The sequence below is a fragment of the Terrapene carolina genome, unplaced genomic scaffold, assembly GCF_002925995.2.
Source record: "Terrapene carolina triunguis isolate 2854851 unplaced genomic scaffold, T_m_triunguis-2.0 Scaffold52, whole genome shotgun sequence".
Lineage (NCBI taxonomy): Eukaryota > Metazoa > Chordata > Testudines > Emydidae > Terrapene > Terrapene triunguis.
Genome location: NW_020664403.1, coordinates 419,436 through 442,910, shown reverse-complemented (window position 1 = coordinate 442,910; position 23,475 = coordinate 419,436). Strand labels below are relative to the sequence as shown.

The following is a 23,475-nucleotide window of genomic DNA, read 5'->3' as shown; positions in this document are numbered from 1 at the left end:
ACAGTACTCCTTTGTTCAGGGAAATGGTTACATGATCAAATATAACAAAAGGAAACCTGGGATACCTTTCAGGATTATTTGGGGGGGGGGGTGGCAGAACCATAAGAGCATTAAAGCAATTCTTTCTTTCCTGTTGCCTATAGATTAACCATTTTTAATTCTTACTGGAAAACAAAACATGTATTAATTTTAGCAAGGAGGAAATAGGTGCACTGTAGTCCCTGCTTAAACATTTAATCATGAAGACCCCAACTCTGGGGAGGAATTACCTGAAGGAAATCCAGACAGATCTGTATTTGTATAGACACAGTGCTATAAAAAGCTGATATGCAGAGAACCTCACAAAATGAATGTGAATGGCATTTAACATCGCTGTTTTTGACAGCTTAAACTTATCAAAGCACTTTATACTGCTTTTTTAACCTTTTTGTGATAGTACAGCTTTCAAGCCTTCATAGTCTCAAACTAGAATAGGAAACCATTATTAGCCTCTATTTATGTAACCAGTAATTGTTAGAGTCTTTATATTGCAAACTTGTTAGAATATTCCTTGAAAATTCTTTGTGGTAGGATGGTTTACGTAGGTGAACATTTTACTACCTATTTAAAACATTTTGCATATATTGCAGCCAGAACATTTATAGAGTACCCAAGATTCTGTAACAGCAAATAATTCCCATTCTTCTCTCCCACTACTTTTATCGTGGTGCAACTCCATTAACTTCAATGATGGTATGCCTGACTTGCATTGGTATACAACAGAGGAGAGTCAAGCTCAATATCTCTGACTTCAACAAGTTCATTACGAAATAGCAGGCAGTGCATAATTGTCTTGGACACACAGGAAGAAAGATGAGATGCAGGTGATGTGGTTTAATTAGGCCACAACTTTATTAGCTTAACTCCTCTGGGAACTGTCCAGCAATAACTTGTACAGTGCAGGTCATGATTCCCGCCTTAATCATTTTGCATCTCATGCAGGGCTGTCTTTAGTCCCCCTACCCTTCCACAGCTTGTTCCCAGCCTGTTGTTGGCACTCAATGGCGGGGCTGGTGAAAGATGGGCTTCGCCTCGCTGTGCCAAATGTTAAGAGCCCCAGTTCAGTTGTCCAGCTTCTTCATGGAATATCTTCCCTTAAGTTCACTTCCAACTCCTGCTGATTAGGGAACTGTATCCCCTCTGCAATCAGTGCCTGCACGAAATACCTGCCACAAGGAGGAGCCAGGAATTATCTTGGCTTCCCCACTCCCTCGTGCACAGGAACCAATTACTTACTTGAGCCCCACTTTGCCCACCCCAGGGCCGGCTCTAGGCACCAGCAAAACAAGCTGGTGCTTGGGGCGGCACATTTTTAGGGGCGGCATGGCCGGCTCCAGAATGCCGCCCCTAAAAATGTGCCCCGGCCGCCCTAGCTCACCTCCGCTGCTGCTGCCGCTCGCGCCACGGTGCGCGAAATAGCTGATTCACGTGCCGCTTCTCCCCCTCCCTCCCAGGCTCTCAAACCTGGGAGGGAGGGGGAGATCCCGAGCGGCTGCGGCGCGTGAAACAGCGGTTTCGTGCGCCGCTGCTCCCCCTCCCTCCCAGGCTTGAGAGCCTGGGAGGGAGGGGGAGACTCCGAGTGGCCGCGGCGCGGGCGGCGCTTCTCCCCCTCCCTCCCGCCCTCCTAGGCTTGAGAGCCTGGGGGGAGGAGGCAGGGCTGGGGATTTGGGGAAGGGGCGGAGTTGAGGCGGGGCCGGGGGTGGGGTAATTAAAAAACGGGGGGTGGGGCGGCCAAAATTGTTTTTGCTTTGGGTGGCAAAAATCCTAGAGCCGGCCCTGGCCCACCCACCAGCTCAGGTGATTCTTCCCACCCCTTGCTGATCACTCCCCTCCCAGCCTTCAAGGGAGAGGGAACCCATAAAGGAGCCACTACCCCTTTTTCCTGCCAGTCCAGACAAAGCTTCCCTGCTTTTGAGATTGCAGGTGTTGCATCTAAATTCTTTACTGACACAGGAGAATCAGGGCCATTACCTCAGACTTCAGCACGTTCATTATGAAATAACATGCAGTGTATTTTTCTAAATTCTCTGCTACCACTGCAGTTAATATGTAGCCATTTGTCTACTGTTTGTATTTAATAGCATGTGACTACATTGAGAAATAACTTCATCTGAAAATTCAAAATAGATAAATCAAAGACAGTTCTGGGTACTTACAATTATTTCCCCTGGGTAGAATTTGCCACTCACCTGTCACTTGCTATCTACTTTCACTTTTCCACAGCGATTCTTTTGATATGTTAACTTCTCTGTAGATGCATAGTGTACATACAGGATCGTGGCACCTCTGATGCTTTGTGCATGAAAGTATTACATCCTGCTGGTCTCAGCAGTTTTGCAGACTACTGCAGAAGATATTCTAGGTGCTGCCTGCACTACAAACTGCAGGGCAAAAGCCTCATAGATTGGCTTCAGCAGTTATATTTAGTACAGTATTTAGGCACTAAATATAGATGCAGCTGCTTATATCTGTTTATTCCTTTTTTTTTTTTCCCCTTTAGCACGGGCCAGACTGTTGTCTTGAGAGTCTGAGTGGACTTTATAGAACTGCTGTAACTGAATTCTTCATTGAATACCTATGACTTTTTAGCTTTTATATTAAATGTATTCACTTGTGGCCTGATCCAACTCTCAGAGAAGTCAGTAGTTATCTTTCCATTGACTTCAAATGGAAGTGATTATAAGGCCCTTCATCTATAGCAAATGTTTACTGTATTACTTTGCAGTTGGAGATATTTTTATGGCTACCCCTCTCTTTCTGCTGATACCTGCAACTGCTTTGTTAGACATCGAGTACATTACACCAGACACACACAATTCTTAAAGCGTTCATTAAATTGATTGAAAACTTGCCAGATTCATGACACTACTAAAGTAGTATTGATTTAAAAAAAAATCTTTAAATTGCATCTAAAATTTGCAAATAAACATTAAAATGATTCTTGACTTCTTCATATGTCTATGAGCTTAAAGAAATTGACAGTCTCTTACTATGTTAATGAATTTATAATCATAAATCTGTCATATTAATCAGACATTTTTTTTCAGATTCATGATTTGGACAGTCTCACTAGATTCATAAATTTATTAGATAAACATCTGTTTTCTGAAACCAGTGAAGACAACACTGATGTCCGTTATGGAGTGTTTACTGCGGATACTTCAGGGTACTGATCACTGTTAATACCCAGTGAGCTCAGTCATCAGCTGCAGGCATAGGTCATTTGTTGCAGCTCAGTTGGGAGCACAAAGGGTATCCAGTCCTAGACCAACCAGGTGCTGGTCCCAGAGTATAAATTAGAGTAACCTGATAACAGCCACAAGGAAGTGGTCTGGAAGATGGGGAACACCAATGTGCTGCAATGCTCTGGTCACACCCCTTTTCCCATCCGTAAGGAAGGAAGGTTGAGTAGGAACATGAGGATCACCATATGATGGAGGAATGGCCAGCTAAGGTGGCTTTAGCGTCACTTTGTGGCAGCAAAGTGGCATAAGTAACTTGAGTGCAACCAAGGATTGGAGTCCGCATATACCACTTCAGCATGTCAATCCACTTGTGATTTTGACATGGAAAAATGCATTTTGTGATGGAAAATAAAGATGTGTTATCCTAGAACAGCCACTTGTAGAGAATAAAAAGAACTAATTAGAGTACTGTGAAAAATGCAATGCATAACTTCAGTTTTTGTGTTGTGTTTGGATTGTTATGACTAACCAGTATTTGATGATGGTACATTGTCATTACATATCCCAGCAAATTATTTAGGTTTTATTTAGGTATTAATAGGTTTCACTAATAAACTGCTCAGTTAAGCTTTTAGTAAACGTGTCCCTTAGGGAACTGATTTCAGAGCTGTGGACAAATCCAGCACGTTGGTTTGGTTGTGATTTTGACATGACTAACCATGATGCCATGAACAGCTGCATTTCAGATAACTCATTATGCAAGAGCATCCTTTTGTGGAACATTTAGAGAAACATGAACATCTTTCAAATCCCAGGCCATTTCTCAGAGAGCTCATGCACAATTTCTCAAGTGCTCATCTCATGATTGGGAACAACAGTTGCTACTAAGACTTTAGCTAAAGCTCATTCTGTTTAGTTACAAGATGATGCAAGTGTAATTAGACAATTCTACCTCGGGTCCCATGTGATATTTACCAATAAGAATATCCAATACAAATTCAGTTACATTAGCCAGCTCCTATGTCCACAATTGAATTTAGAAATTGATGGGATTTGTGACTTTCAATGGGCCTTTTGCTCCTAAATCCCTTAAGCGCTTATGTAAATCTCTCCCTTATGCTACAAAAAATTGCCTACTTTCCCACATGGAGCATCCACAAGCAGATAACTGTCACTTTGGGAGCAGGATCCCCACTGTTGGACAGACATGTAACACTAGGTTTTGAGCTGCTGCTGCTATTTTTCAGGAAATGGGCTTAAGCCACAAGCATAGAATCAGAAGATTAGAAGGGACCGCAAAGGTCATGTTTGGATCGATACACACACTTTCACTAACTTCAGTTATATTCAGAAGTGGAGCTTTGTTTTGGGATCATCCTAGCTGATAAAAACAACAAAGTTCATTTGTTTGAGTTCTCTGGACCCACAAAGCTAGTGCAATTCACAGATCTTTCCCCTCTGTAATTTAAATCCAAGTTGTTCTGGTTGAGCATAGGTGTAGCAAGCGATAGAACTTTAGAAAGGTTAATAGGCAAGAAATTATAGACTGTGCTATAGCTTTTGGTGTGAGAAAATAAGCCCAGATAGCAACAGAGCTTAAACTCTCCCATGCTAACATGTCTCCGTGGCATGCTACACACAAGTATTTTAGTATAATACTCGTTTTGAGTATAAGTACGTGCTCTCATTTTTCTTTATTTGGATTGCAGGTCAGGGTCTCGTTGTGCTAGGTGCAGTTCAAACACATAGGGATATATAGTGTGTTGGGGTAAAAATTTCAAAAGCACTGGAGTGATTTATGAGCCTAAGTCCCATTTTCAAAAGTGACTTTAGAAAACGTTACCATTAGACTACATGCCAAACACAGACATACACACACACACTCTCTCTCCTCTCTCCCCCTCCCTTATGCAGGCTAATTGGGCCTGGATGCACAGGAGTAAGTGGATGTGGCCTGCTCACTATTTCCCCTCCCCACATATATACTCCAGAGTAGATGGACAAGGAGTCGGTGGAGCTCCTCCCATTCCCTCCCCCTCTCACCTTTAAATACATTGGCCATCACAGCTGAGTGGATGCAGGAGCGTCATAGTTGGCTGCTGGTACTGGTACATAGTAAATTGCTTACCCTCCAAAACGAGGAGGAAGGAGGAGTCTCAGACTAATCTCTGAGGCACAGTGCCTGACAGGCTATATAAGCCTGTGTGTTGCCAATTATGTTCCACCTTTTGCTCTGATTTGTGCCTAAAGGCACAATCTAACCCATAGTGAGTTCATGCCCCAAAGAATTTAAACTGTAAGACAAAACAAACAAAAAGATAGAAGGGGGTGGGGGAGTGGTCTGATACTATGGTGATGAGGGTTGTATAAGTACCATAGACCAGGTCAGGATGATGATATACAAATATCTTGGTAGTTCCATTTATCTCCCCCACCCCCAGCCCCCATTCCAAATAGCCCTTCAAGCGATCCATTATCTGTTGGCCAATGTATTATAGGCATTAAGAAGTGGACTTGCAAAGGGATTCAAAGGAGTGGAGTTAGTCTGGCTTTGGGGATGGTGTTCTATGTATTAAAGGCAGCACAGAACAAAGTTCAATGCGTGTTTCTTATGCACCACAAAACATTTTAAAATTTTAAAATGAAAAACAGTTAGAACATAGCTATATTCATTGAAAAAAATAAATTAAAAATTGAAGTAACTTCTATAGTCTGTTTTAAACACCTAAGAATATGGAAAATGAGACTAAATGTTGCCATGGCACCCTTAAGTCTTTCCCTTCATGTGTACTTTCTTGTGAAATGTTATGGGACATATGGTCTTTCCTCACAGTCTCTCACAGCACTGAATAAATATTTATTTTATAAATATGAGCAGTGGGATTTCATTGTCATTTTTGAACCATTAACAGATTATAGAGAGATTATGTACTAATGTAGCAAAGTACACAGATTTAAATATTACAGAAGGGTAATGAAAATGACAAAGTAAATATGAGCTAAATCATGGAGCTGAAAACACTGAGGTGCAAGAGTGTCAAGAAACATATTAGTAAACAGAGCTAAGTGCACTTTGGTGATACAAAACTCAATCACCATTGTGCATCCTGTAACGGCATACCCCAAACCCCATGAATCTATGAGAAATGTAGTTTGACTTAGTGTTCTGTCTTCTGTGGTATGGTGGTTGATGGCTTTTCACTAAGTGGGTACAGTCTAAAGCCAATATGTCAAAGTTTAAATTACATTGGGCAAACACTATATAATAACTGGGATAGATAAACTAGTTCCTAAAAATAAGAATAAGCTTGAACCTCAGTCCTATCCCCACAATGAACCAGACGGTTTCCTTGATATGGATCTCCTCAAAAGGAGTCCACTTCTCCCCTGGCAACCCCTATTTAATCTTTCTACCATTCTGTTAAGTATCAGGAGCAACCACCAAGTGACTTGCCTAGGTCTTCCCACAGCTTTATTGACAAAAGAAGGTTGCCAGTGACCTTCCCAATTCTTCTTATGCCTTTCTTTGGGGGAACATGTCCACCACTGGCCTCCCTTAACGATCCTGCTTGCTTGGGGGCGCATCACCATCCCACAATCACGGAGAAGCTAGATTTCTAGTCTGCTGGGCCCAAGTCAGTTTTTTCCCATTTCAGAATTCTGGCACATTCTGCAACAGTATTAGCAAAAGGAGAATGGATTTAGATGGGACAAGATTAAGGGATAGGAGAGAGCCATGGACTTATTTTTAGTGAGGGAATGAGATTTCAATAGGTTTGGATAAGCATCTGAATGTTTGGATGCTTTCCTCAACTGAAGCTCCAAACCTTGGAGGTTCCCCCATTACTAATTAATATAAGCTACATATAGACAAAACAAGCAATGCTAAAGTACTTGCTACTGTGATCCTGTCAGATCTCTCAAACTCAGAAATGTTTGTATTTGCATGAGAGACCCACATGGAAAAGCCAAAGTTTTTCAGGACTTGGGGTTGCTAATTTATCAGGATACATCTCATCAACAAACTCCTCTGCATCAATACTGAATCCATGCCGCACTATGATGTAAGGCATCACTGTGTTACTGGATGTGCCATCTTGTGAGTGTCATGTTCATCTCTTTTCTTTGTACAGTAGTTTTGCCTTAGATAATGTAAACTTAATATTCCCCCTAGTTCACCATGCTTAGCATAGACAGTGCCTAGGAAATATTGTGGTAACATTACTTAGTTAACTAAAGCCACTGGAAAACAAGGTTTTTATGGGTAGTCAGTAAACAGTGTAACTATCTTAGATTTCCTCTTTGAAGCAGTATCAGAGGGGTAGCCGTGTTAGTCTGGATCTGTAAAAAGCGACAAAGAGTCCCGTGGAACCTTATAGACTAACAGACGTATTGGAGCATAAGCTTTCGTGGGTGAATACCCACTTCGTCAGATGAATGTGGAGATTTCCAGAGGCAGGTATAAATATGCAGGCAAGAATCAGTCTAGAGATAACGAGGTTAGTTCAATCAGGGAGGATGAGGCCCTCTTCTAGTATCTCTAGGCTGATTCTTGCCTGCATATTTATACCTGCCCCTGGAAATCTCCACTATATTCATCTGATGAAGTGGGTATTCACCCACGAAAGCTTATACTCCAATACGTTTGTTTGTCTATAAGGTGCCACAGGACTCTTTGTCTCTTTGAAACAGGGTATTGTCATAGCAGCATCTGTATCAATTTTAAAAAAAAATCCTTTAAAAAAAATGCTGCTTAATGCACAATGTGGCTAAAGGGTTTTTCCTCCTCAAGGTCCTGGCAGATGAGGATAATGACCTCTTCCTACACTTACACATTAATGGCATAGATAGGACCCAGAATGCTGGACTGTATAGTAAAACTCTGTTTTATTTCATTGTTGATATTTATTGTTTTACCGTCATGGTTGTTTGTCATTACTATGCTAAAGCTGTAGGGATGCTGTTGAGACAGTTTAGGTAGTACAATACCAATAAAAAAGTTTGTTTTTTTTTGTGCATCCAATTTTAACAGTAGTGCTGAATGTTTAATTTGCTATAAAAATTGATTTAACAAAACTAGCTACCCTTTTTTTCTCATGGGAGTTTCATGAGCCATTTGCAGTTTCCTGGAACTTGTTTGTTATTCAGATTTATTTGCCATATCTTCTTGAATTTTTTACCATATGGATTGATGATAAATACTTGAATTTCAAATGGTCACTTTTGTGTGATTGGTCAGAGAAGTCAGGTGATTCTTTTTGTTCCTTCACAGAATGAAAGTGAAAGCACTTCTCATGCAAATATATGCATGTGAGAATTTAAAATCTGGTTTCTGTGAATAGTTATGCAGTTGGCTTTAAAATATGCTTTTTGCAAATATTTATGCCAGTGAAATTTTATAACTAGAATATGAAAATGAAAGCACCAAGCATAGTGCCAATTTGATTCATTTTAAAAGTACAAATCAATACATATTTTTTACTTTATTCACCAAATAAATAGTAATAACCCTATTTAAATTTTTCTGTGGTGTCAAAGTATATTTAAAAATTAACTAAAAAATGGTTCTTTCTTCAAGGAGCTCAGTCAGGATATCACCCTTAGTATTTAGAATCTGAAAAGTGTTTGCCATTCAATTATAAAGATTTTAAAATAGGTCTACTTTGTGTCTTAGAATTAAATGTCATTTTAGCAATTGGGTATTTTATGATTACAGCCCTTTTAGTATTAGGCATAAAGTAACATGTAACAAAGAAATTATACTATAATTTTTAATGTTTTAAAAATGAATAGGAATGTTTAGATAATGAGCAATAGATAGATGCTTTTAAGGGGAAAAAGTCCTCTGATTAATCAAAGGGAAGAATTACATTTGTGAGTTTCCAAGGCTGTAGCTATGGACACATGTGTAAGTGAAATAAAATGATTGTGGGACACATGAAAAATGAATATTCTGTATCTATAATAAATACCTATCCTACAGAGTATGATTGAATATTTTGCATATTTAGTCATACAGAAGTAGAGTGATTATTAGTATCTGAAACGTACTAACACTATGTAATATTATATTAAAAGAACACTAAGGTTGCAAAGTCAAGCATGTAGGTCAGAAAATATCAGAATTAAGTTTGTCTGCACCACTTTAATTTGTCCCACTTATCTATATGCATTTATATAGATTGCATAACATAACCTAGGAAGTCTATGGCAGAGCCAAGAATAGAATCCTGTTCTCCCCTCTCTACTGAATGAAGCAGAATTCTTGCAGAACAAATAGTATATGATAATATAATTAAAGACTGTATCATAATGCACTTTCTAAAACTTGCTGTGCATATCTTAACTTGTTCTGCTTCTTTTTCTTTGCAGACACCATCCACCTCCGCATTCCAGAATCTTCCCCAGTTGGCACTGCCATTGGCAGTGTAAAAGCCACTGATGCTGACACTGGGAAAAATGCAGAAATGGAATACAGAATAGTTGATGGCGATGGAACAGATATGTTTGACATTGTGACACAGAAGGACACACAGGAAGGCATCATAACTGTGCGCAAGGTGTCTATAACAACCACTGAATGATTTTGGTATAGAGGACTGATGTAAATCCCAGTGTTGTACATTAAACACATATAGAAACAAAAGTAGATCATATTATGATCACCCTTAAAAGCTCAACATTTGCAAGAGCTACCACACAGCTGTATCTTAGAGCTTGTACTGTTTCCCTGTACTTAGAATAGGAAATAATTGGTATTTGAGCTATCACTGAGAAGTAGGAGTATAAAGGGCCATCTCCAATATACTGCCACGATCATCACTGATTTTAGTACAAGTTTGTTTGATGTTTGACTGACAGTTTTTCAGCAGGTGCTAAAAAACAGGTTTCAGTGTATTTCAGAGAAATACTGCACTGCTGTAGTATAGGGAATTACTGTATCCAAAATACAAGTGCACAGTAACTCTTTTTTGATAACTGTAGTATCACAGGGCAACAGCATCACAATCAGTAACTGCCAGCCAGGGCTTAGTAGCATGCAACCTTTACAGAGTAATCACAGCAGTTAAGAGTGTGGGATTTTCTAAAATACCTAAGACAGTTGAATACCTAACCATAGCTAGAGCACTGTGGATTTCTTAGCACTGGTCTACATTACAAAGTTAGATCAGCTTAACTACATTGCTCAGCCAGGGCTGTGAAAAATTTCATGCCCTGTGCGATGTAGTTAAGTCAGCTTAAGCTCTGGTGTAGACACAGGTAGCTTGACAGAAGAATTCAACAGAAGTTGACCTACCTACCACATCTTGGAGAGGTGGATTTACTACAGCAATGAAAGAATGCCTTCCATCACTGTAGTAAGTATCTACACTACAGCAGCACAGTTGTTGCTTTTCAAGTGTAGACATACCCTTCGTTTCAGCTGTGTGTCATTTTCACAGTGAAAATGTATGAAATACATTGTCATGTATGTGCACACATGCTTTGTTTAGTCCAATTTTATGATCAGGTCATCATTCCTGCAAATTTCCAAACAAAGTCATCACTTCACACCATTTTCCCCAAGACCCGGAAGCATTATGAATTTCATACTTCCTGGAAGCATCAAGTGTTCCTCTTCCTCTGGTGCTTCAGAGCACATACATTTATAAATGAGCCAAAAATATTTTGCTTTTAATGTTTTTGCTGGAACTTGTGGCTCATTGAACAAGGCATAAGGTGAGAGCTCAGAGTATTCTTATTCTTGTATAAGGATTATGGATCAGTCCTAAAGTTGTTTGATTTGTATTGGTGGTAGAGTTAGCTTGTTGCAAATAATTTAACTGACATAGTAGCTCATTTTTTCCACCTGTTTCAGAAGTGTTCATGAGCTCCTCCTAGTTTTTGTGAATATATTTGTTTTACATAGAAGTTTTCATTGAGAGTTTATGGGAACAAATTTGAGCCTTTGGGTTGTTCATAAACTGTTGAATTTGACTATTTGCTATTGATTATTCATGATGTATTTTAGTCATCTAAGTCACACAGTTGTATAGTTCTGTTCATGCTCTCTGATTAGACCACTCAAACTTTATAAATGGGAGAATAACGAATTATGGTTACAGAGCTAGCTGGACATTTGTCCTCTTTCTGTCTTAGTATGTCTTCTAAGAGCTCAGGCGTCTTTCCTCTACGTATCGCAGGGTGGAATTTCACAATTTCTCTGATTCCTAGACCAGGCCCTGGGCTACAGCATGCGGTGTATAAACTGTTATTACCCTGCATGCCTGACTGAGCTCAGGCACCTGCAGTTTTTCCCTTTAGGAGTCTTTGATCAGGTAGTGACCAGACGGCCTTCTTAACACCAAAGTACTATTTATTGTATCAGTCGGGACAAAACGTTACAGAGAAAAGGAGGATTTTAAAACAACGAACAGTCCACACATATGACTGTCTTACCTAGACTCGTATCATCCCCTGATAGTAATGTAGGCAGAACTAACTTCTTCAGACCCTGCAGTGGGGTTGTATGCCTCAGACTGCTTTCCCTGAGCAACTATCACCTCTCTCTTGAGAGAAGGCCCTTTTAATCCTGTCAGAGTTCTTTCATCCTTTTGTGTTCATAGGCCTTTACCTGATCAAAACCATTTTTGTGGGTTGGTTGGAAAGGAGGCCCAATCATTCAAGTTAATGATCCCAATATTGTTTAACTCTTACATGTTTGCTAAGAGGTGGCTTATTTTGGGCCATTCTTTTTCTTCCTGCCTTTTTTTTCCCAGGCAGATTCCTGTTGAGTTAAACCAATATAGTCTTAAATAAAACATCCCAATAACCAGGCCTACACATAGAATTCATAAATTATTACAGAGCAGTTCCAAATCCATCACAAATAGCTCATAACAAAGAACACATTTCTGGACTAATAATTATATGTGCTAAAGCTTTTGGACTTTTAAGGGTTCGTGCTCCTCTTCATGAATGAAAATGAATAATATTGCCCCACAAATAACAGGGAACCAAGCTCACTGTGTGTGTATTTGTGAAAATATTCACAAGTCAATTTTTGTATTATTCAACCAGTTCTAATTGAGGATTTCCAGTGCACCTTCCAGTAGTGAACAACTAACACACAATTGAACTTCTACTACTCCACCCAAAATGTAGATTAAGGGCCCCATCCAGCATTAATTATAATGAAATTTAAGTACATGCTTGAGTGCCTTCCTGAATAGGGATGGGATATCTTAGGACTTGTCTTTGTGTACAGTGCTACAGTGGTGCACCACTGCAGCTGTGCCACTGTAGTGCTTTCGTTGAAGATGCTACTACGCCAACGGGAGAGCTTCTCTTGTCAGTGTAGTTAATCAATCTCCTGGAGAGGCGGCAGCAATGTTGTTGGGAGAAGCTCTCCCATCGATGTAGCGCTGTCTACAAGGAGGGTAGGGGGTTAGGTGAGTAAAACTATATCGCTCAAGGGTGTGGATTTTTCACATTTGAGTGATGTCATTACACCAATATAGATCTGTAGTGTAGACCTGGCCTTAGGTGCTGACAGGTAAGCACTTGTTTAGGTATTTTGTTGACTTGGGGTTTAAAATCATACATGTGGTGGACTGCATTGCTCAGGGGATTTGGTAATGAGCTGCAAGGCCTTTCACTTCCAACTGATGGGTTCATACCCAGCTTGCATCATTAGATGCTGCAAATTATTATTATCAGATAGCCATTTTTGAATTTCAGTTCCTTGTGGACAAATTGCTGCATTTCAACTGGTATCTTTAGTGGCAGTCTCAGTAAAAAGGCATCGAGAATGGGCTTGGAGACATAATTACTCTTCCTTCTACTCTGATTTCTCTTCATAACAAGGTGGAGCAGAGAAGGAGGAGGAAAGTTTCCATTGCCTGTACTATACTTCTTCTGCTGATACATAGAATATTTAAATTCCCAAAGCTGTCAGTCTGGCATCTTTCATGAGCACTAATTTTATAAGTTTTAGTGGGGAGGGGAATTTTTAAATGAGTCTCTAGAATCCATTTTGATAAGTGAAAACCACGGGTTTGATATATCCCCATTGTTTTATGTGAGCTAATGAAGTCTGCTCTGCAGTCAGACAGGTAAATTCTCAGCCTGCTCATTCTCTATATATCATTAATTAGCTACCACTTTTCATCTGTGACAGTTGCAGAGAAATTGGGGAATGGAGTTTCTTGTCTACACAAAATGGATTCTAATTATAACCCCGAACCCTTCTCTTTTCATTTTAAAAGTAGCTGCTGACAAAATGTCAAATCTATTTTGCAAAAAATTCTCTGATCTTGGATTCATGAAATTCAATGAAAATGAGCAAGTTTAAGTACTGATTTTTCCCAGTAAGGTTTTAAATCTTTGGTTCAAAATAATTTTTTTTGCAACATTACAGTTGGCGGCTTAGGTCTGTTTAAATTTATTTCTCCTTAAACAATAAAACTCAGACAAGTGTATGTACATGCCTTTTCCACATAAGAATGGCCACACTTGGTCAGACCAATGGTCCATCTAGTCCAGTATTCTGTATTCTGATAGTGGATGATGCCAGATGCTTCAGAGGGCATGAACACAACAGGGCAATTATGAAGTGATCCATCCTCTCTTGTCCAAGTCCCAGCTTCTAGCAGTCAGAGGTTCAGGGACACTCAGAGCATAGGATTGTATCCCTGACCATCTTTACTAATAGCCAGTGATGGACCTATCCTCTGTGAACTTACCTACTTCTTTTTTGAACCAAATTATCCTTTTGGCCTTCACTGCTTCCCCTGGCAATGAGTTCCACAGGTTGACTGTGTGCTGTGTGAAGAATTACTTCCCTATGTTTGTTTTAAAATGCCTGCTGTTAATTTCATTGGATGATGTCTGGTTCTTGTGTTATGCGATGGGATAAATATCACTCCTTTATTCATTTGCTCCATGCCATTCATGACTTAGACCGTTCTGTTAGCTTTTTTGTCTGCTGCTGCACATGAACAGATGAACTATCCACAATGACTCCAAGATCTCTTTCTTGAGTGGTAACAGCTAATTTAGACCCCATCATTTTGTATGTATAGCTGGTATTATGCGTCCAGTGTGCATTACTTTGCATTTATCAATATTGAATTTCATCTGCCATTTTCTTGCGCAGTCACCCAGTTTTGTGATAACCCTGTGCAACTCTTCACAGTCAGCTTCGGACTTAACTATCTTTAGTAATTTTGTATTGTCTGCAAACTTTGCCACCTCACTGCATACAGCTTTTTCCAGACTATTTATCAATATGTGGAACTGCTCTGGTCCCAGTGCAGATCCTGGACTGTGCTATTTACCTCTCTCCACTGAGAAGACTGACTATTTATTCCTACCCTTTGTTTCCTATCTTTTAACCAGTTACTAATCCAGGAGATAACTCTCCCTCTTATGCCAAGACTGCTTACTTTGCTTAAAAGCCTTTGGTGAGGGACCCCGTTTGTTTGTAGAACTTTCTCAAAGAATTCTAATAGATTGGTGTGACACGATTCCCCTTTACAAAAGCCACTTACTCTTTTCCAACTAATCGTGTTCATCTATGTTCACCTTCCTGCAAATGTTTCCTGAAGAAATTTGGCATTATGGCCCCGATGCTGCAATTGTTCCACTAGCACAAGTCCCATTCACTTCAATAGAAAGGTCTAGGTGTGGAATGCTTGTCAGATTTGATCCTGTATTTGTGAAACATCAGCAAAATTCATCAAACAGTTGCTAAGTTTGTAGGTGAACGTTTGTACAGAAAAATCTGTTTTGAGAATAGCAATTAATACGTTTCACTTTTGGAATTTTTTCAGATTTACACTAAGCAGTTCTACCTAGCTGCAGGTGCTACTGTAATACAAGTACCGGTAATAATAAGTGATGATTCCCACTGAAGTCAATGGACATTTTGGTTACTTAAGGAACTGGGTCCCTATTCTGTAGAGCTGTGGAAAACGACTCTCTGGATTTTCCTGTGAGGTTTTGAGTGCCATTAGCACCTATTAATCACAGTGGAGTTACACCATTTTACATCAGCTGATGATTTGGCCCATTATGTCTTTACTTCCCCTATGTATCCAATGCATACAGTGTAATTTAATAAAGTTTTTATCTCCTTTTTTCCTTCCCCATAGCCACTGGACTATGAGACGAGAAGGCTTTATACACTGAAAGTAGAGGCTGAGAATACCCATGTGGATCCACGATTTTATTATCTTGGGCCTTTTAAAGATACTACAATTGTAAAAATCTCTGTGGAAGATGTGGATGAACCTCCTGTCTTCAGCAGATCCTCTTACCTTTTTGAGGTGCATGAAGATATCGAGGTGGGGACAATCATAGGAACTGTGATGGCACGGGATCCTGATTCTGCTTCAAGCCCTATCAGGTAATGTCATGGTCTCTCTATATACCTCGTGATTTAAAAAAAAAACAAAATACAAAAACAAACCAGAAAATGTGTGGAGAAAATGGTTTCCCTTTCAAATTGCAGTTGATGAATGTTGAGGTAGCTTTTGCACCCTGGGACTGGGGAGCGGAGAGCAGGGATGAATTTCTGAGGTCTGAAGGAGAAGAACCCTTCTTCTGTACAACTACTAATGTCCACAAAGGAGAGCCCCTCACCTGCAGACTGTAGGAGATACACAGGAGGTGATCTTTACCTGTGTGCATGCATAAGCTCCCTGGTATCCCCTTAGGCAGTTCATCAGCCCTTCTGAGCCTCAAAACTGTAGAACTTCCCTTGCTCTGGGCCTATGCAAGTTGATCTACCCTTGCCTCCTACTGTGAGCCTTAGGGTCCTCATTATTGCCCACCAATACATCTCCAGGAGGCTTGTTGGCACCACCCCAATTCTCCACCACCACTTTCAAGCCCTAGATGAGCCTAGGTAAGTTTTCCAGGCCCTCCTGTGCCTAAGCCTGTGGGGTTTGGAGACCCCTGATACGCCTATGGTCCATGGGAGGGTGGGGGTTGTTGAACCTCCTAATATTTTCTCATGTCAAGCTCAGGGGACCCAATGGTAGGATAAAATGCCACTCTAGGCTACTCCCCTTTCTTCTATAATCCTCCTAAGGTCCATCGGAGCAGGTCTTCCTTCCTTCATTGAGCTGAGTCCACTAAGTTTTACCACTATCCTTTTCACTTGGTTCTGCCTCCCCTCCCAACAAGTATAAACTTTAGAAGAGAGACAAATTACATGAAGTAATATCTTTTACATATCTTTTATTGGAGCAACTTTTGTTGGTGGAAGAGACAAGCTTTCAAGCGTCACAGAGCTGTTCCTCAGGTCTTGAGAAGGTAACAAGGCTGTCTAAACTAATTACAAGTCAGGACAGATTGATACACCTATGGGGTTCACACATGTTGTAGGAGACCACTTAAAATAAAGTGGACAGGTAAGGGTTAGCAGCTTGTGGGGTTTGTTACAAACTGTTGTAATGAACCATAAAACCAGTGTCTCTGTTAAGTCTGTATTTTTTAATGTCTAACAAAGTTAGGAATTTACATTCCCTGGATAGTCTTTTGAAAGTATTATGCAGCTTTCCTTTGAGGATGAGAACTGAGAGGTCATACATGGAGTGATCTTGTGTGAAAAGTTTTCACCGCAGGTGGTGATTGAAGACTATAAGAGGGGGTTTGGGGAAAATTTACTTTAGGATGTGATCCCCATCGAGTATGGGATGTGATTGTTTAATGATAGCCCATATGGGTTCCAACATGGGGCAGCACGTGACAACTAGGGGTGTGCAGTCAGTGGAATTTTGGTTTGTATTGACACAGGTTCTCCTGGGTATTTGGGTGTCCCTTTCCATTATATCATTTACCTCTTAGGTAAATGTGTATCCCAGACTTTCTCTGCAGAGCTAATTCTGTGGTATCCGAGTACCTGGCTGTAAATAAGATTTCTTGGTGTGTACGTAAATGTAGTGACCTGTGGGTTTCTTGTATATAGTTGTTTGTAGGATGTCAATATTGAAGCTGATCATGATGTCCAGGAAGTTGATGTTGATGTGGGTGTATTCTAGAGAGAGTTTGATGGATTGGGTGGTTGTTGAAATTCATGAGGAAGTATAGGTTGTCTGTCCAGAAGATGAAAATATCATTGATGTGTCATGTATAACCAAACCAACAATATATTGGAGATGCATTTGTATATTGCTGGATTTGTGATGCATTTTTCGACAAAGCCTTCCTCAAAGTGGCCCATGAAGAGGTTGCTGTATTGGAGAGCCACCCTAGTACCTATGACTGTTTCCATGGTTTGAACAAAGTGTTTGTTGTTAAACAGGAAGTTGGTGTGGGTGATGTCCAAGTGTTGTACATTCTCTTGTAGGAATTTCAGGCAGGCAGCAATGCCCTCATGGTGAGGAATGTTGGTGTATAGTGAGGTGACATCCATGGGGGCAAGGATGGCATTCTGGGGGGGGGGGGGTTGTTAATATTGCAGAGTTTCTGGAGAAAGTCAGTAATGTCTTGGCACAAGTTGGCCCTTTGTGCTGTGAGTGCTTTGAGGAGGATTTCTGAGAGTCCTGATATTCCTTCAGTGAGAGTACTGTGCCCAGATTATGATGGGTCTGTCTGGGTTCCCTTGTTTGTGTATCTTGGGATGCATGTAGAAGGTCCCTGGGGGATGAGGCTGTAGAGCTTTTTCTTGGACTGTTTGGGGAAGGATTTGATGGTATCTTTAAATTCCTTTGTGAACTGGTGTGGGGTGGTCTTTGAGTTCCTTTTAGTAGGTGGTGTCAAGAGCTTTCTGTTGGCCTCGTTGATGAAGCCATCAGAATCAAAGACTAGGATTGTGCCTCCTTTGTCTGCACTATGGTGGCTGGATTTCAGGGACTGCATACCAATTCTTTCTGTGGTAGAGAGATTATGGGGGATGGAGTGTTTCTCTGACCACTACATATTACTCCAAATATGCTGAACAGCTAAGCAGACCTCAAAAAACTGAGGAAGTATCTCCTGCACCTTACATATTCCAGAATGGAACACTTCAACAAGAAAATATAATATGCTCCCACATACTGGATGGAAAAAAAAATCAGGAAGCCTACCTGGAGTCCATGCAGGAAACCCAAACCAATCTCTGAGCACTAAGCTTTAGAAGACAATTAGGACTTTGGTCGCATTTGACAAATGTGTCAAAATATGTGTATGTCTTGTCTGATTTACTTCAAATATGGTAGACACAAAGCATCATTTACCATCTATGAGGCCAATATTCCTTTGTTTGTAGATTTTGAAGGATGGTAAAACTGGGCTTGTAAAGAAAACTGAATTGCAGCCTCACTTATGACGACTACTCTGGGTGGAAGAGTAAGATAGCAGATGAAAATTTTGAACCTCTAAAGCACCCAGTGTTGACAATGGATTTAAATATTTCTCCTTTATCCATTCTAACTTCATGTGACAACTGAAAATCTAAGTAGTCAGGTTTTAGAATCTGTGATCTTAAAAGGAACAACATTGGTGGTTTCACTTGTGTTGTCTCTGATGCAGCTTGATGAGTGGAACCACTTCAACAGAATAAGCTATTTGCCCCCATCATGCTCTATTATTGATATAGCATAATAGACTAAAGATGCTGTCACATCATTACTCTCTGTCATGTTAGTGTTTCTTCCACTGAATGACAGAAGGTAATTCAGTACAGGCAAGACACGTGAACTAATGGGAGTAATGGCAGAGCTTTAAAGAAAAAAAGTGAAAAGTATCAACGAGTCTTGATTTAAGTTGTTCAAGGAACAGATCAAGGCAGGACTTTCCACATATGTGGTAGTAATACATATAAATGTGTATGATTCTTTACCTTTTTTGTTATTTCTGTTTTCTGCTGGAAAAAACTAACAAACAAATTCCATAGTAGGGGTCAAATTAGCCCTCCAGTGTGCAGATGTTGACTCTATTAATTTCAATAATAGCCTCACACTTCTATTCAAAGAATACAGCTCTTCAAAATGAAGATTATAACATTTTAGTTACTACCAAACCATCACCAGACAGCTATAGAATAGCAGATATTACAGGAGACAATAGACAGCTAATATTTTGCCTTCTTTATTTAGACGGGTTGTGTCCTTTTGTAATCAGGTTAGCCTGGATAAAGCTTTAATGAGATTTGCTATTTAAAAAAGAAAAATTTGGGCAGCTTAAGAAGTTGCCTATGTTTCTTTTTTCTTCTTGTTTTAACTAATGGAGATGAGCTGCCCTCTTCCAAAGCTTGGTGTAATCTGAATCCAGGTCCAGATCTGCATTCTACATGCAATCTTTACCTCTAAAAGGGTATGCCTACACATCCTGGGGCAGCGAGCCTCCTTGTCCAGTTTGAGGGGCTTGTGGGCTTGTGCTACTACGCTATAACTAGCTGTCTAGATAGCACTTAGAAATCGCAGCTTGGGCTGGAGCTCAGGCTCTAAAGCCCAACCCTCTCCCTAGGTTTCTGAGCCTGAGCTCCAGAGTGAGCCCCAATGTCTACAGAGCAATCTTTAGCATAGTAGCGCATGCCCTGTGAGCCTGCGTTTGTCGATCTGAGCTGGGAGGCTAGCTGCTGCAGGCTGTATAGGCACACCCAAATAGTTCAAACCAAAGCCAAGATCCAAAGACCCCTAATTTTAGGCTGGATTCAAAATTCAGTGTTGTATCTGAATTCTGTAGCTCAGGTCCTCCCTTTCATAGAAATACGATTTTTAAAGTGAAAATAGGCTACAACTACAGATAAACTGTGTGGCCTGCTGCTTCCTGTGGCACTATTCTTTTTTTAACAGACTTGAGTAACAATAGGGCTATTGTCTGGGATTTAGAAGATCAATAGTAGCATCTGCAGGCTTTTAAGAACACTGGGATGATGTAGAAGGTGTATGGTTGCATAACACATACATAACCAAATATTTTGGGCTTATAAAGATAATAGGATTGAATCTTATTTATCTGGGTTGTGGAACTGTGATGTGAGAAGTAACTCAAACAGCTGCATCACCTGTACTTTCGAACTTGACTTTTCTCCACATTAAAAAAAATACATTTGATGGCTACAGAATCACTGCTAGGAAATATAGACATATTGATAAAATATAATTTCACCAAAATTTGCCAGGCACTAGGGAATTTTCCTTAATTATAACTTGTAATTTGGCCACCTGGTTCAGAACTAACACAAACCTTTTACCCCAACTTTGAAGCACATATTTTGTGTGGTTTCAAAATGTTCATATCGGTTTATTTTATTTCTGTCATTTTTGCATACCTCTGCACTTCCTGGTTTAATTGGGACTGGAAGCATCAGAATACCATGAGAAAGGCTATTCCCATGGTACACTATTTCCAGCCTGGTGAAATCAGTAAGCACTGGGAATACAAAGACAGGGTTTTGTGAAGGTTCTAGATCATTCATGTACATTCACAAAAGCACCCAAACTCTTGGATGATTCTCCAAACAAGATCATACCTGCATACTATTAGAGGTACTGGACAGGGTTTTCAAAAGAACTCAGTGTTGGCCTAACTATGCTCCCAATAAGTGCAGAGTTAGACAAACCTTCAGTGCTTTTGGAAATCCCGTTATACACCCATTGAAAGGCCCCGATCCTTCGTTTACCTCCAACCCATCCCTGACTTTAGGGGCAATTTTGGGTGCATGAGAAATGCAGGTTTGGGTCCTAAATGCGAAGAATCAGAGAGCAATCTGATTATTGATTTCAGTTTGCCACCATGTGACAAAATGACTTTCTCTACAAGTCAATGGAAGGTTTGCCCATATGAGTATTTGCAAGACAAAGGCTTTGCAGTACTGTACAAGGTTAGTTAATATCAGTAGCTTCATTAAAACTGAAAATCCTGCCAGTTAACATACTTTTAACATTTTTTATTTTGATTTTTTAAAACTTGATTTCTTTTAAATAAATCTACATTAAACTAGGAGGTGAAAGCTTGAAACAGTTATTTCAAAAAGCTCAGAAATGAGTCATCAGTCTGACATGTTTTTTCAAACTGAAAGAGAATTTTCCTCTCAGGAAACAAGTGTTTAATTACTGATTTAAACAATGTTTCCCCCCCCCTCCCTATAATTATTCATATTTTAATACAATATCATTTAGTTAAAAAGAAAACATTCACAGAAGCCTATGAAAGTTACAGAATAAATTGCAAGAGTAAATATAATGGATAAATCTATATTGAGATCATTCTTAGGATTTGTATTTTTCTGTGTATTAGGTTAATATTTTAAGAATTATTTTAAGTATTTTTGTTTTTAGTTTCAGGGACAGTCATCAACGTAACTAACAGATGACCTGCACAGCATTTTAAAAAGCTTAAACTTGCAGTAACTAAGCATTTATTTCATCTAAATTATCTCATCTATCATTTCTGATAGAATGTGTAAAGAATCTGAATGTTATACAGATGTATTGTAAGGTAAAGTTGCTTCTTTTCATTTTCAATCACTTACATAACAATTTTTTTCTTCCTTTATCATGTTTAGATTTTCTTTGGATCGTCATACTGATCTTGACAGACTATTTAATATACACTCTGGAAATGGATCCATCTACACTTCCAAACCACTTGACCGCGAGATATCACAGTGGCACAATCTTAGTGTTATAGCAGCCGAGATCAGTAAGCCAAATCTTTTTAGTTTTCCTTCGTTTAAAAAATGATTTAAATACTTCTGGCACTCAGAATAAATTTATTAAAAATAAATAGCATTAAGTCCAACTGCTGGTGCTCTATACATCTTTTCATTCATCTCAGACATTTACAAGAAGCCATTTTGATTACAAGTAAACAGAATAAACCCGAGGTAGCATTAAGATTACTACATCATTGCACCTAATTCCAGTCCCACTGACCCAAAAGATTTTAGGTGACAAAAAAATCTGAGATTCTTCAAGTCAACTCATGGGGAGCATTCATTATTAAATTCTCTGTTTTAGGGAAGCACTGTATCACTGGTAAAAGCAATACTTTCTGATGATAAACATGGCTGGTGCCACCATTCTTCAGACTGCTGGCCACTGTGATAAATGTGTTATTCCATAGTATTTTCATACTGTGGTAATTGAAGGCCCTTCTGTGCTTAAACTGAACTATTAAACTCATTTCTTTGTGAGGATATTTTGAGAGAATTTAACTTCTCAACTTAGTTGTAGTAATTAGGTCTCTCTAAAAAGGTATGCTAATATTTTTGGAAAAGTTCAGGTCTTTTAAGGGCAATCAATCTGCATAATAATTGCTTGAAATTCATACCTGCCAGATTCTACAGTCACCATCCCTTTATAATGTATTTCTGAGCTTCTTTGAAGAGAAAAGGCAATATTGGAATATTTAGGACATTGTTTTTCATGATGTTCAGATTTTTGTTCTGTTTGCCATTTTAAAGAAATTTACTATGTCAAGTAGATATAGCTACAAACACTGATACTGAGATACAGTGGAACCATAACCTGAATTCTTCACAGATTGCTCCCAAGATACCACAGCATGTCATATACCCAGTCAATACAATAATTCAGGATCCATCTTCATTGTTTCCTATCCTATTCCAGAAACAAAGCAAAAACATAAAAATGATTAATATAGTTCGGTAGAGGAGTTCTCAGAAATGGGTGATGTATGCATGATTGCCTTGCACTAAAGAGTAAGTACCTCAAAAATTAAAAACAAATAAAACCCTATTCAGTTTAGTGCTGCAAATTTGCACCCAATCCTACTCCCACAGAAGTCAGTGGGAATATAAGCTCTTTATTTGGTTGATTTAAAAAACAGCTATTATAAATTTATATTTTTTTCTTACAGTAATTTAAACATGTAGCCCGTGATTCTATTCTGACTTACACCAGTTTTACACAGGTGTAATATTTTTTTCTTTACTTAAGTCTGCCAAGTTCACCGTAATTTAAGGTTTCCCGTGCCAGTAATACATTTTAACATTTGTAGAAGGTCTCTCTCTATAGCTATATTATATAAATATTGTTGTATTTAAAATAAATAAGGTTTTTAAAATATTTAAGAAGCTTCATTTAAAATAAAATTAAAATGCAGATCTTATCAATTTAGTGTGATCCTTGCCTGGGATCCTTGTCTGGGGTTCCAGCCACCAGCCCCGCTCAGCTCGCTGCCGGTCTGGGGTTCCATTCACTCAGCTGGCAGTGGGCTAAGTGGGCCGGTGGTGGGCTGAGCGGGGCTGGCGGGGGGGGGGGGGGGTGGCTCAGCCCGCTGCCGGTCTGGGGTCCTGGCCACCGGCCCCACT

At 39.6% G+C, this 23,475-nt stretch overlaps 1 protein-coding gene across 3 annotated transcripts in view; it reads left to right on the top strand.

Annotated features, from left to right (window-relative positions):
- The window catches only part of LOC113407695 (cadherin-10-like), a 98,798-nt gene that overhangs the window by 53,141 nt on the left and 22,182 nt on the right, over positions 1-23,475 (top strand). For all 3 annotated transcript variants that reach the window (XM_029912692.1, XM_029912691.1, XM_029912690.1), the window contains 3 exons: positions 9,597-9,784; positions 15,359-15,612; positions 21,706-21,842. In XM_029912692.1, coding sequence (XP_029768552.1) covers positions 9,597-9,784; positions 15,359-15,612; positions 21,706-21,842 — 579 coding nt within the window. The remainder of the gene's footprint in view (positions 1-9,596; positions 9,785-15,358; positions 15,613-21,705; positions 21,843-23,475) is intronic.